Source organism: Anoplopoma fimbria, chromosome 19, assembly GCF_027596085.1.
Source record: "Anoplopoma fimbria isolate UVic2021 breed Golden Eagle Sablefish chromosome 19, Afim_UVic_2022, whole genome shotgun sequence".
Classification (NCBI taxonomy): Eukaryota; Metazoa; Chordata; class Actinopteri; order Perciformes; family Anoplopomatidae; genus Anoplopoma; species Anoplopoma fimbria.
The window spans coordinates 16,978,669-16,993,730 of record NC_072467.1 but is presented as its reverse complement, the minus strand read 5'-3'; the positions used below and the strand labels follow the sequence as shown (position 1 = coordinate 16,993,730).

General features: G+C 43.5%; 1 protein-coding gene across 1 annotated transcript in view; it reads right to left on the bottom strand.

Annotated features, from left to right (window-relative positions):
• ckap5 (cytoskeleton associated protein 5) overlaps positions 1 to 15,062 on the bottom strand; it is a 38,749-nt gene that overhangs the window by 8,366 nt on the left and 15,321 nt on the right. The window contains 19 exon segments of the mRNA XM_054619305.1: positions 1,338 to 1,510; positions 1,598 to 1,791; positions 1,933 to 1,983; positions 1,986 to 2,067; positions 2,144 to 2,347; positions 2,435 to 2,584; positions 3,625 to 3,747; positions 4,422 to 4,529; positions 4,868 to 4,950; positions 6,252 to 6,378; positions 6,499 to 6,693; positions 7,537 to 7,665; positions 8,093 to 8,206; positions 8,540 to 8,714; positions 12,238 to 12,386; positions 12,570 to 12,753; positions 12,915 to 13,009; positions 13,165 to 13,350; positions 14,873 to 14,965. Coding sequence (XP_054475280.1) covers positions 1,338 to 1,510; positions 1,598 to 1,791; positions 1,933 to 1,983; positions 1,986 to 2,067; positions 2,144 to 2,347; positions 2,435 to 2,584; positions 3,625 to 3,747; positions 4,422 to 4,529; positions 4,868 to 4,950; positions 6,252 to 6,378; positions 6,499 to 6,693; positions 7,537 to 7,665; positions 8,093 to 8,206; positions 8,540 to 8,714; positions 12,238 to 12,386; positions 12,570 to 12,753; positions 12,915 to 13,009; positions 13,165 to 13,350; positions 14,873 to 14,965 — 2,615 coding nt within the window.

Here is a 15,062-nt window from a genome sequence, read left to right as displayed (position 1 = left end):
AATTATTCAAGACAGAAAATCCAGAATTCTACCTGCTTTATACCATTTGATGTTTGTAACATTTGATCAACAGTAAGGCTTTGTATTTAGCCTTACTCCTGCCACAATCTTGGTTGTGCCTCCTGCCATGACCCGGCTGACACCCTCTGCTAATTCGATTGTTATTATTAGTCACATTACTAATACTATTCCTTATAGTCATTGTTAGTAGTCTTAATTTTTTCCTTTGTTACTCTGCTTACTACTGTGATTATATAAATAATGTATGTCATATACATTTAATGTGTTGTAACTCTGTTATGTTGTTCATTCTGTACACATGACATCTATTGCATTCTGTCCATCCTGGGAGAAGGATCCCTCCTCTGTCGCTCTCCCATAGGTTTCTTCCTTTTTTCTCCCTGTTAAAGGTTTTTTTAGGGGAGTTTTCCACATGCGACACAGAGGATGTCGCATGTGTACAGATTGTAAAGCCCTCTGGGGCTAATTTGTGATTTTGGGCTATATAAAATAAATTGTAGCGAAATGTAGTCTTCTCGATCGCTTTAGAGTCTTGTATTATGAAAGTTAAAACTTAAACCACTTCTGGAAATATCAGTATTGATTTGATGTCTTGTTTTACATGGGCAAGAAGGTAACTGTTAAGCATTAAAGCCCTAAAATATATTAAAGGATTTATTTATACAATTCTGTTCAGAGAGCAGCTAACTTTAAACAGCTGAATCTAACAAACTGCTTTGCCCTTTGTGGAATCTTGATCATTGTCTAAAAGCCTACTTATGCCCACTGTGATTGAATAGTTGTATAACAAACTAAGTGAATAGCTTTTAATATATAGGCACTTTAGCACCAGGGATGGCTGTTCAGAATGATTGTTTGGAAAAAGATTTGGTCACTTTCTCTTCCAAGTGCAGCTGCTTCAAGTTCATCATCTAGTGGTAACCAAGAAGCCTTCCAGGGCCTTCCAAATTCCTATTAAGTCAATGTTACCATTTCAATTTCCAAGTCAGACTATAGTTTACCGTATAATCCACAAACTCTCAATGTTCTTGTTAATTGCCTTTTACCAACAATAATCCCCTGCAAAGCGAGTGAGTCCCCTAGTAGCTCCCATAGCTTTGCCTATGGTGTTTGAATGTTGTATGAATGTTAGGTAGTCCCGATAGCCCCTGTCATCAGTGTATGAATGGTGTGACTGGGTGAATGATAACATGTAGTGTTGAAGCGCTTTGAGTTGTCTGAAGACTAGAAAAGTGCTGTACAAATACAGTCCATTTACTTTGATGGTTTTCATTCGGCTAACTTTAACACACAGCCCTGAGCCAGAGGGGACCTACTTTAGTTTGTTGGGGTCTTCTTGTGCAGGCTTGCGGAGGAAGGTGGCATTGGGGTTGGTAGGGTGCTCTCTCTGAGACCTCTCCGTCGCATTCGGCTTGGCGGGAGCTGCCTGCGTCTTCTTGGCTGAACGCTTGATTCTCTCTTCCAGCATGCTCAGGTCTTTCTCTGATAACTGGAAAGGATGGGGAAAAGAGTCATGTGTAATTGTACGGAGTATGTTTTAGGATCGAACCTACGACAATGGTAACCTCTATCTTACATTTCCTATTAGTTTGTAGACTTGGTCCCCACAGACGTTGTAGACGGCCACCACAGTGTTCAGGGCAGCGTTGCGAACAGATGTGTCTCGGTCGCCTATGTGCACGGCTATCTCCTTTAGAGACTTTGCTGGTGTCGGCTGGCATACATTCATCCCGTAGCCCTCTATCAAACAACCCAACTCCTCCAGACATTCTGAGGACGGGGAAGAAACCACAGAAACAATGTTGTTAGAATACATCTCTTCAATATGTTTCCCCCCTAGGTCGCCATTAAAGAGGCCTATAATGGAACAGTAACAGGTTTGGACAGTTACTTCTGTCTGTTGAAACTCACCAGCTCTCTGTTTGGAGTTCTTGGACTTTGTTCCATCCATGAGGAAAGGAAGACCTTGGATGCTGGGTAGACCTTACACAGCATGCCCAGTATGGCCCGAACATCTTTGCGAACGACATCCTTTGACTCTCCCACCTGAAGAAGAGGAGAACGTGTGAGCAGAAAAAGCTCTGCGTTGGCTTCTATCGATCCGAACGTGACGTGTGCTCACCTTGAGTATGAGGTAGGGGATGAAGGAGTTGGCCTCGTACTCAGTCAGGTGGTAGTTCTCGCTGTTCAGCATGGCAAACAACAGCTTCAGATACTCCAGCACCTTCATTAGGACTGTGGTGTTGGTGTCAAAGAACCGCAGGGTGAACCACTTCAGGATCAGGTCCAGACAGCCGATTGTGGCTTCGCTCTCATTTTCCAACCTCTGGCATACACAAACACACATGCGGACTTTATTACCAAAACTAGCCTACTCCTAATGTGCGATTTGTAGATTAAGACCAACCACTACCTCAATCATGACTCCTATAGCCTTGACGTGTCTCTGGAAGTCTAAGTGAAAGAGCTCGTCCTGTAGCCACCTGGCAAAGCAGGTAGACATCTGCGTTTTCAGCTGTTCCAAATATTCATCTCGGGGAGTGGTGAAGTTCCATTTCAAAATCTACAAGGGAAACATTTTGTTAGCAATATTTCAGTTATTTGGAAAAAACGCTGAGTCGCCACTTTAGGCCGCCTGTTGGACTTCAATATATCTCACCAACATTTATAGTCAATGCATTATTCATGGAATCCCATCCCAGTTACAGTCCATCCACCTGCAGAGCAGATGCCTCTCACTAAAGCTGACTTTCAGTAGGCTAGCCCAAAATACACATTTAGGTGTTTATTTTACTACTTTGTCTATTTGCATCTGTAGAATTCTCCGAAATACACCCAAAGTCAGAAATGCATAACATGACACTTAGAAAACTTGTAATACAATATAAATAATAGTCTTAATGTAAGCAATCAACTTGGGAGGTTGTTAGTCTACTAGTTACATTTTTTTACCCTTTTCACCCATAGTGAGTGGCTAAATGCATTGAATTTTACAATACAGGCCGTTTTCTCCAAATGTGTTAGTTCTCTGACTCTGGTTAATGTAACTGCTACTATAGTGGAGATTTCAGGTTAAAACATTCTACTTTCACTCCCATCTATAGGGGGGTGTCTCGACTTAAATGTTCTACGCATATTGGCATTGTAGCCAATGTGCATAAAAAAAAATGCACAAAATGTCCCTTCACTAAGGTAAACTAAATAGTAGGAACAACTCTCACTGCACATAACATTCAGCAGCACCACAGCCTCCAAAATGAGCATCAGATCTCAAACGGATTCAACAAACAACTTCATGATGATGGGACTGTTGTACTTGGTATGGTGAGTAGACCTAATACACCGGCAACTGAGTGTATACATTACTGTGATTTTAATCAGGAGCACAATAATGAAATAATGTGTAATGTGTATGACAGTGCCTTGTATGTGCAAGTTTAGTAATACAAGCCGCTTCTTTTGATTTGATCTATATTTCACTGCTTAGTGCTGCAATGAGCTTTGCTCTGCTTACTATCGATCAGCTGACACTTCCACTCTCAGACATAGAATAGGACTGATCTCCCACTGGGATCAGGGCGTGTTTTTCAGCTAATCAGATACCTTTAGTTGTTTCTCTTCCTTGATCCTCTGCTCCTTAGCGTTGGGGATGAGGATGAAGATTGGCCCGGACCTATCTTCGTCATCCTTCTGGTTTTTGGCCGCAGGCTTCTTGCCAGCTGCACCCTGAGAGGAGAGGCAGCATCACAGAGTGAGGGACAGCGAGTGGACCAATGTGCTCCGCCTGTGGAACTGTTCTTTGCAGTGAGTGCGTAATCATGTTTTGATGTGGATGACGGAGGTGTGTGTAGGTGGCAAACAGTAAAAACAGGAGACAAAATGTTATCCCAAACAGATCTCAGTGCAGGTTAACACATAAAGAGAAGTGCAGATACACTGATGTGATACTATTCCAAAATGTTTTGAAACACACACTCATGCAGTGGGGTGACCTGAAACCTGAAAAGTGAGCTCTCCCGGTTTGTGCCTCATTTCTGTAAGCATGCATGCGCTGCACTGTGTCTGACGCGCTGCACTGTGTCTGACGCGCTGCACTGTTCGATTCATCTCATGTCAGCAGATTTTTACATGTTAAAAGGTTAATACACATGTGTGTTGAGCTCATTCCACCTGACAACTGTGTGTCCATGTGCTTCTGATTATACAGATGTGTGTATTCCCTGGCAGTATTAGTGATTAGAGAGACACAGGGTTAGTATGATCCATCCACTGATCAAGGCAGAGAGAAGACAGGGGTTAACATCTGTCCACTGTAAAAACTGGGCCCACGTCTTCTACGCGGCTTTAATACAGAGCAGCAGGTAGATGAAGTGTTAAAAACATTTCATCACAAGGACTACCTGTTGACTGCTAGCAGCAGCCTTCCCTTTGCTGGGTGGCTTTTTACTAGCATTACTGTCCTTGTCCTTGGAAGGAGGAGGGACAGGTTCCTCTGGAGGGGAGGGAGGCTGGGTGAGTAGAGAAACCACATCATATTTACACTTCGCTGTCATTAAATGAAATGGTGCGCTTCAACAAAAATTAAATCATGTCAAATGTTCATGCGTGAAATGCACAACCACTAACAGGAGAGATATCAATGTGTGAATATTTACAAAAAAGGTACAGATCATCTCTAAAAAAGTAAAACCATACAATTGGAAGGGTCGGACTGGACTTGAAAAGAACATATCTCTTCTTTCAGTATTGATATAAATGGGAGGACAAAATCTGGTCAGAAATCCCCCTGAAACCAATTCTACATTCATCTGTTCCTATGTGCACACTGAAAAATCTAAAACCGAACCTTCTTCCCGGCAACTCCTCCTCGGACCTTCTTGACTTCAGGTTTACTGTCCACAAAGTCCTCACTGGCTGGCTGCCCGGAAGCTGAAGAAGAGGAACAAGTTAGTGAATACAATGCAATCAAACAAATATTAAGCAGACCATTAAGACACTTACTGTGTTTGCAATTTTCTACCCATTTTGCATCGTAAATGGGCTGCTTTCATATGGTGCTTTCATAACAAAAAGAAAATCATTCCTCAACCACAAAGCCTAGATGATTGGAGAGTTGAGAACGAGGGATTTCACCGTAGGAAATTTGGATAGAACAATTATAGTCAGAGAAAATATCATGGACTCACGAATATTAATCGGAATATTTTTTAAAAGATAACATTTTTATTTTTTTCAGTTTTGATGAGGTTTTGATAAGCTGCTTAGAGCTAGTGTTAGGAAGTTTAACAGCTCACCATGCACTCTGTAATATCTATTTTATATTGCTATTAAAAATTTCAAACAACTGAGACAGACCAAGACAGTGAGAGAGACAGAGAGATGGAGAGACAGACGGAGACATAGAGAGAGAGAGATGGAGACAGAGAGGGGGAGACCAAGAGAGACAGAGAGAGAGATATACAGAGAGAGAGAGAGAGAGAGAGAGAGAGAGAGAGAGAGAGAGAGAGAGAGAGAAAGAGAGAGAGATGGAGAGTCAGACAGAGCGAGGGAGACAGAGAGAGACAGACAGACAGAGAGAGAGAGAGAGACAGAGATGGAGAAGGAGACAGAGAGATAGAGAGAGAGAATGAGACAGAGACAGAGACTCTGTCTCTGCGATACTCTGGACAGTTTGATATTAATTAATAGCAATAAAAATAGTGTCCGATTGAGTTAGTTGTTCCAGATATGTTGTTCCTCTATGCCTTATTTTGGACTTACAGTTGTGACAAATTGAGAACTTTCTGTCTTCTTTACTCACCGACACATGTTGTGCGTGTGTGTGGCTATGACGTCTCTGTGCCGCTGCATACCGATGTCAAACTAGCATGCGGTGACACAGATGTGTAAATGTGAGGAGCAAAAAAAAATAGAAATATGAAACCGGCCTGTTTCGATCAGCAGCCGATCGGTGAATCTCTGGTTCTACCGGTCAGCACGGTATGGTCAAAATACTGTAGGGCAAATCCATACTGCTATACTTCCTTTAGCTTTTATACCTTCCACACCTTGTTTGTAGTTTATTCTTCCAAATGGAAACCAGACCCCAAATGTATTAGCTATCAAACCCAACCCTACTTCACATTCTGTGTATACTACCACACAGTAGCATAGATTTGGTTTGAAATTGAGAATGTGTGCTCACTGTGAGCCCGAGTTGTGTTAATGATTCGCTGTAATGTGACACAAACCTGAAGCAGCTCTGCTTGGCTCTGCAGAGCCTCTTCCCCCTACAGCTTTGGCAGGGGCGGCAAGTTTAGCTGGCATCACCGCTCTGGCCTTCTCCAACATGCCTAGCACCTGATCTTTGGAGGCAGTCTGCAGGCAGATGAGGTGGGAGACATTCATTATTGCAGACAAGATGGATCTGATTCACTTCCTTGGGTCAGGCTCTAAAATTGCATTTGCTAGCCACACCACAATACATGTGTTGATTACTTTGAGTTTCCCAGCAGCCTTGTCCATTTTTTCATAGCCGAGGTGCATCATGAAGGTAGGCAGGGCGTCCTGAGCCTTCTTCCTCACGTCTCCATTTCTGTCCTCCAGGCAGGCATAGAGCTGAGGGACACACAGCATCAGGTCCCCGGGTACCGTCCTCAGGGTCGGCAGCTTCTCTGCTAACCAGCCTAGCACCTGGGTAATGAAGACAGGTTCATGGCAAATCAGTTTCTCATCTGCGTTGTGTGGAAGTTTCTCTGGAAAAATGTGTGCCTGAAATTTCATTTAGGGTCCAGAATAGTGGTGGAACGGATCATAAAACTCACAGTTCGGATCGTATCACAATCAGATCACAGATGTGATCAACACAACAGAAATAAGGGATCAAATAGAACGTTAAGAGATCCCTGATAACGTTTTTTTTACCAATTGCCGATCATGATAATCCATATTGGCAGATACAGATCTCTTTGTTGTTTGATTATAGCAGCTGGTCTACAAAGATGTCATTTTTTGTCACTGTCCCAAAAATCAATTCAACTGCTCTGAAATCAGTAAACCATCAAAATTCTAAATGTTATCCTTTTATATAGTCATCTATGGTGTTTTTTTCTTCATAAAAACACACAATTCAAATGATAAGGAAATTAAAGATTGTATTCTCATGGGTTAAAACAAATCTTGTTTGTGATGTCCTTATCACATATTTTACTCAATACTGGCAGATAACGATCATCAGTAAAACTTTATTTCACACTGTGATGGTTAACACTAAACTCTGTTATTAATACGCGGTTCACATGTGTAAAGAACCCAGAGGGGAGATCAGTATGGATCACCGATTGACAGTGGTCCGTTACACTACTAGTCCAGAAGGTACAAGAAAATGGAATTTCTCTTCTCAGAATAAGTGGAATGCAGGATTTCCTTCACAGACAAGCCAGTTAAGACTATGTTTCACTGTATACCTCCTCCCTGCGACCCTTGACTGGATAAGCAGGTTACGGAAAATGAATGAATGAATGAAAGAATGTATACCTCCTGTCGTAGGGAGGGATTCTCCCTTTTTAGCTCCTCTGACATATCTTCTCCTTCCAGCCACTCCTTCATCCCCGTCTGCTCCACCCAGGCCTGCAGGGTGGTCATGGCAGCTGCCCTTACATTAGACTGCAGAGAAACAGAGGACATGTCCATCATCACCACAGTCAGGATGCAACAGTCCGAAGATCGACAAGCCCCTTCAGATTTATTTTCTCTTTTTAATCATACATCATTCTAAAGTAGACATCTTCCATCTGTTTATTTCATATCAGTATGCTCTACCTTTGCTGGATATTTCTCATCTTTAGTGCTACATTGTAAACTTCTTTAATTTAATATTGAACTCTATATTTGATGCCCTCCACTTTGTTTGTCTCGTATTTACATTAACATTATATTCTGTTTTGATGGATCTTATCGTTTCAGTGAAAACTTTAAACTTTCCTGTTACTTCATGAAATGTATGACGCAAATAACCAATAAACCCTGTGAGGTCCATTTGAATGCAAACACCACATTGCCATTGTTGTTGAACGTGAAAACACTGCTTTACCTTGCTGTCTCCCAGTACGGTGATAACAGGGAATCCCAGTGCTTTAACATGCTGCTTGAGTGCAGGTCCCATGGCTGTAGACACCTGCTGCAGGATGATAAGAGTCTGCTGGACCTGGAGACCACAAACATCATTGTCATTTTAACTTCCCATTACTGTGAAAAGCAGTTATCAAAAAAAGGTAAATATCTGCATAATTTTGATGAAAAAGCTGTGTATAGACTGACACAAAAAGAGTCCCTCTTAACCACTAGAGGTTAGGAAACCCTGTTGTACAATGACAATAAAATAACCTTGGAACTCTATCTGCACAGATTAATTGATAAAAAATCAAATAAGACTGGGGACAGTATGATGAATTAATGCCTTTCATAACATCTACATTTGATGTTGTTTCATTCTCAACAGAGCTGTGCTGCTGTGGTGACGGTCTGCTCTCTTACTAACCAGGATCTTGTTGGAATCGCAGAGTCGTGCTTTCAGGGCCAGAGGAAGGTCTCCGAGGTTGGCTGTGATGAACTTGGCCTCTAAGATGATGGCTGCCGTCTCGTCCAGACCCTCCTTCCTGATCTTCCAGTTCTTATCCCCAATTTTAGACAGCAGATCAGATGTTATCTTGTCACTGTGAGACGGGAGGGAAAAGAGAGATGCACAATAGGAAGAGGAAATAGGCACAATATTTTAGTCAATGCAACTTTAGCAACAGTGATGTCACATTATATCATCTAGATATTTATCTACCAGAGGTTGGCCGATGCATTTCAAAAGGCCGATAAAATGGAGCAGGAAAAAAAAAATCAGATTTTTAAAATCATTATTAATAATGACTTAGAGGTCCTGAGGTGTGGTTTGTTGGATTGCGTCGTTGGAATCTGTCCCATTTACTTACAAAGGGCCAGTGCACGTTTTTTAGCCATCGGTGTACGCAGGTTTTAAGAAATACCAAGGTACAAAAGCGTTAGAGAACCGGGGTTACCTAAGTAACCTGAACCGGGGTTACCTAAGTAACCTGAGTAGAATGAGTGAGTGTATGGGCGGCTGTGGCGTAGTGGAGAGCAAAGTAGTTGATTGTTCTTCGTTGCAAAAAAGGTCCACGATCGGTTGCCCCTAACGATCCCAAACCTGGCTCACTATGCCTGGGTGAAGTCTCCATTCTACATAATGGATAGAAGTGGACAGATGATCTGCTCCACAGTTCAGCATAACCCCCATAGGCACTCCCTGAGTCAGGAAGCCCTCGCTCCTCCATGGGATTAGTGCTGCTGATGAAGCCACGTTGACTCTCACCTTGTGAGAGCCATGACTACTTGGGTCTAGCCTGTGAGAAGCCACCCAACGCTGCATTCCCTTCATGTGCACAAGTCCCATCGGAACCACTACTAGAGCTGATGCCATCAGCCCCAACAAACTTTGGTAAAGCCTGGGAGACACAAATTTGCCCCAGTGAAAAATAATTAAACAGTCTCTAGAGCTGAGTCTATAAATGGGCCTATAAAGAAGATGGTCTGACAAGGAAAAAGAAAACTCTTTTCTTGGTTTATTTTGAAGCCTAGATTCACCAAATGTTCCATGAGTAACTTTGTGTGATCTGCTGCCCCCTGGCGGGAGGACGACTCAATAAGCCAGTTGTCGATGTACTTGGCTAATCGGACGCCCCGCCTCCTGAGCGGTCCCACAGCCGCCTCGGTGCATTTCACAAACACTCTCGGGCTCAGTGAGAGACCAAAGGGGAGGACTAGATACTTGTACTGTGTGAAAAAAAAGCACCCTTGAGGTCGATTTAGGTGAACCAATCGCCCGGGCGCAGAAAACGCAGCAATGGCGCATGCGTTTACATCCTGAATTTGTATTTCCTGAGGTGCTTGTTTTGATCTCGGAGTTCTAATATTGCATGGACGAATGCCGTGCCCCCTTTCTTGGGCACCATGAAATATCTTGAACAGACCTCTGCGAACTCTGTCTGTGACCAGCTCGCTGTTCTCAGCGAGGAATGACATGCCATACAAGGAGTTAGAGCGCTCTCTAGTGGCATAGGGAAGTAGCACCGCTTTTTCGGTACTAGGCATGCGTGAGACGGGATGCTGACGGAGGGTTCGTCTATGTCAAGATACGTTTTTTTTGATTAACTGCGCCCTCAGCCCATTGCCTGGAAGTGACAGTTGGGACAACTTAAATTTTGTTAAAGAGTGAAAAGTGCTTATGAGACATGCTTTGGGACCACTGAGGGTTCCAAACTGTTGAACTCTGTCCCTGTCGAACATCCCGTCTTCCAAACGTCGAATAGAACCGAGCTCTGTGAAACTGCTCGTGAACGGGGCCGCTGGAGTGAGCGAAGCCAGAGGGCGGATGAGAGCTGACTTGCTCATCACATCCAGGGTGGCTAAACGACTAGCCGTATCTTCCTCCGTGAGCGTAGGCGTGGGGAGGTTGGTCAGACCGGGTCCCTTCTTCAGGGAAAGACTTTTGAAGGGGCGACAGGAGGCAGGCAGATCTTTAGGGCTTCACCCTCCCTCTTACTTACCTTGCACCTCTTCTGAATCGATGTGAACGCTGTGCCGAAGAAGCCCTGTGGTGTTATGGGAGTGTCGAGGAGGTCTTCCCTTCTCTTTGGTAGACAGAGTGGTGACTCCAAGTCCAATATGGGGAAAGATGAGTCCCCATCACCCGCCGGAGTAGTCATCGTCATCCTAGTCGGTCATGAGATCCGACACACCATCCGAGTCATCCGCCGCTTCAACCAAATAATCCAGCGGTCATGCCGCGAGGCTGCGCCCAGCTATTTGGCTAATTCTTGGGGCAGCGGGTCAGCAATGCCATGTTGATCCCCCCAGCTCGGTCCAGTCTCAGCTTCAGGGGCGATCAACTTAGCTAGCTCCATTAGTTCTTGAGCGGCTGTGGTGGAAGCCATGATCGGGTCTCCGCCGGACATATTCGTCTGACGAGCCAGACGGCGACGTAGCACCTTGATGGAGAATCGGGCACTGTGTGTGCACTCCTCCATGGACTCAAAGGCCGCTTGGGCATGTTTTAGGCCAAGACACATCACACACATCTGGTGAGTATCCCAGCTTGATATTTTATTCCTTTAAAGTGGCCCTATTATGCTTTTCCCACTTTTTCCTTCTTCTTTAGTGTTATATATATTTTTACATGTAAAAGGTCTGTAGAGTGTAAAACCTGAAGTCAACGCCTAAAAGGAGTTACCCTCCCCCTCAGAGTCACTGCTCCTGAGCTGCCTGAAACACCTCCATTGAATTATCTCCTTCACTTTCGTAACTTTATGGGGACATAATGTTACAGAAGTGACGTAAAACTCCTTCCGACTGGCCCTCAAACATCAAAAGAGAGAGATGGTTTTTTGAAATGTGCCTGGGTTTTCTCACTTGCTTTATTAAGGATATCAATGAGGGCCTTGGTCAGCCATGGTCACAAGCAGAGATTATTAGCTGTGAAGCAAAAGTTATGCTGTGTGCTATTGTTAGCCTGGCTTGGCTAGGGGATAGCGGGAGCCGACTGGGAGCATTGCGACTCCCAGGCGGGTTATACAGCGGGAGTATTGCTACTCTGTGTTACCTTAGCCAAGTGAAGCTAACTGTTTGAGGAAAGTGTTTCTACTTTTGTGGGGTATTGCTACTGTGGAGTGTTGCCACTCTGTTTGACTAGCTGCTGAAAGTATTGCTACTCTCCACAGTTAGCAGCTCAGACTTCTGTTTGGTGACAGACTAGTATGAGCGCTAACTCTCTAGTAACTGAGCAAACCGTGAACAAAGCACCCGGTAACTGAGTTTTCGGTCGTGACGATAGACAGTTAAACTAGGTCCTGGTAACACAGTTAGTTCGAGACATTGAGGTTGGTACTTCTGCTCGTAGCGAGAAGAGGTTTTTGAATGACTGGCAGCGTAGTGTCAAGCCCTTTCATAGGGGGAGGGCCTCCACCCTCCTTGACACTGACATGCTTAGTTCCAGTCAATCCTGGTTGGCAGAATGCAATAGGAGCTTCTGAGGATGCCACGCCGTAGGCTATGAAAGAGAACTGAGCTTACAGGTTGGTTCGGATGGAGGTAAGCCCCTCCTCTCTGCACAAGTAACATAAGGCAAAACTTTGAATGTTTGATATAAACTTCACACTGTCAGTGTTTGTTTACCTGATATCTGTTCTAGGCAGCAGGTCCATAATGTCCGGTGCTGCTCCTCCTCCTCCATCTTCTTCCTGCTCCTCTCCATCATCACCCTCTTCCTCTGCTGCTGACTTCTTGGTGAATCTGATTGGTGCTGGTGGAGACTGGCCTTGCATCTGTGAGGGAGAAGCACATACAAATGGATCTTATTTTCGTTTTCATGTACCATTTCGATAGATCGATACAGATAGAAAAGTTTCTCTTTCCCTTCAGTTCCTTGTCAGAAATCCTTCCCACAGAGCAGCTACAAAGGGGGGGAATAGTATTTTGTGCTTGAAATGCCCATCCCTCGTCCATACCTTCTCAAACTCAGCATCTATCTGTGTGAGCAGAGCAGGCTTCTCGTCTTCAAAGAACATGCGAAGGCGAGCTCCCATGTAGAGGAACATGACTCCCAGCAGGGCGATGGCGGCTGTCCGGATAGCAGGGTTAGTGGCTCCCAGAGCGGTCTTCACGTTGTTGATGAAACCTTTCACATTGATACTGGAGAGAGGGGGGGTTCAGGGGCTGGAACATATTTTTCTGTCTTCTTAAGCAAAAACACTTTAAAAGTTGGAATAATTTTGAAGAAATTGACCAAGTTATTGTACTTATTACATTGATTTAGTATAATAATGAACACTAAAATAAGGAATGTAAATTACCCAGCAAAGCCAAACTCCTTCATGGCATTAGCCAGCCAGTTGAGAGTCTCTGCCTGGTTTTTGGGGTTCTTCTGTGCAAATGCCATAGACACAACCTGAAAAATACAATGCAAGCAAATACAGTATATCCATCATGATCAACATTACTGTCCCATTGATGGCTTTTACACAGAACGTTTTATTTGTGCAAAATGAACTTTGCTTCTGTTGAGAGTATACCATCTCTAGTAAAGAGAAACTGTCTACAAACCTGTTCTGCAGTCCATGGCAGAGAGCAGGCCTCTCCAATAGCATTTAATCCCTCTTTGGCGTTTCCACCACATTTGACGTCTCCGACCTTGTCCACCAAGCCATCCATAACAACGGAGGCTGACATCTTTGAAAACTGTCCTCTCTGAGCGATTAGAGCCACGATGTGCAGCTTCATCTGCATCACCTACACAGGGCAGACAGCATCAGAATTGGTTTAATACCAATCCCTAATTGATCATTCCAGCATCCATCTCTGTAGTCGACCTTCAAACAGGCAGTTCAAGAGCAGGCCAACAAGATAATAACCAACCCATTAGAGTTGTGGTAATGTCTCTATTCTAAGACACATTCGCTAAGCGGACGTGAACAACTAACTATTGCTGCAGTGACACAATCTGAATTTCAGCTAAGTGTGAGCCTTTACTGCGTTTTGCTGTGGCGCTCGTTTCCTTTCCTGTTTCGCCAATGGGCGGAGCCTAGATACACTCCTTGTGTGCGGAGCTGAGACGACACTGCAGTCCGCTAGGTATTTGAAAGTTGTAACCTTTTATATTATAATCCTTTTGAGCACTTTTCAAAAAAAAAAAAAAAATAAATAAAAGCGAGTTGAGTTTCTGACCGCTTGTATTAATTCTTTAAGCGGTAGCCATGTGCAATAGTCTAGAAGATCGAGGATTCGACACATTGAGAAGCATTGAGATGCACTGAGAATCGTAATCTAATAGAAACTTGAAGTCAGTGAGGATTCCCCCCTCTCCAACTATCACACTGAGCACCAGCTGCTGCCATCAGGGTGGAGGTTCACAGTACAACATTGACTACTGAATAGATCTCAAAATTATTTTATCCCCACTTCAAGAAAATCTTTAAATGGCAATAGATCAAAAAAGGATGAAATCGTTAAGAAAAAATAATGCTGTGTTGGTTTCAGTTTTACTGATACTATTTTCAAGTTTTGCACCATGTTATTATGATGTTCTTAGATAGGTTTCTTGTTCCCTCTTACCATCATCCTTTATGCATGAGGAATGAGTGTTATGGTGACAGTAAGGGTGGAAGCCTAATCCAAATTCCTACAATAAGGGACTATAATGTGAGTCTTGAAAAGAAAAGTTTGTTGCCTTTACAGGTTAGAAATTTATAAACAGAATTATGAAGACAAAAAAACGAATGTATAAACTGTGGTTTGACAGTACACAGTATAAATTCAGAACAGGCCCTACCTAACGTTTGTAAATATGAGACCGGACTAAACAAATGTGTGTGCATTAACCAGTCTATGGTATAAACAATAACAATGCTGCCTATTTATGCTCAGATGATGGAGCAGCTACAATGTTAGCAAAAACCTGATCGACCCAAAACATTAAAAAACAAGCATTTAACATGTTTGCGCGTCGTCTTTTTGCAAACGGGGGTCATTATGTAGTTATTTGGCCACCTTTTTATAAGTTTACGTTGGATGATCATGAACCAGACGGGACGGCCTTACAGCATCACGGTTTGGACTTAGTATTTGCCCATACAGACATGTTAAGGATATCTGATAGCTGATCAGCTCGTAATCAGAAAGTAATGATGCTTCAGGGGAGAGGATCTCCTTTCTCTAAAAACGTGCTCCCTCACAATAAGAGTGACAGTCAAACCCAGCCAAAATACATACACATGGGTTCAGCAAAAAACAGTCTGTAAACAGAGATGCTTACCTGGAAGTTGGTCTCCTTCCAGCCTGGCTTCTTGGCCAGCATCCTGACTAAGGCCTGGCAGGGCATCTCCACCTTATCCATGGTCTCAACAGCCTAGAAGCATACACCAATCCATAGATTAATATTTCTGCATATTATTGTATAAAAAAGGTAGGGGACATTACAGCCTTTTCCACGGCTCCAACAGACT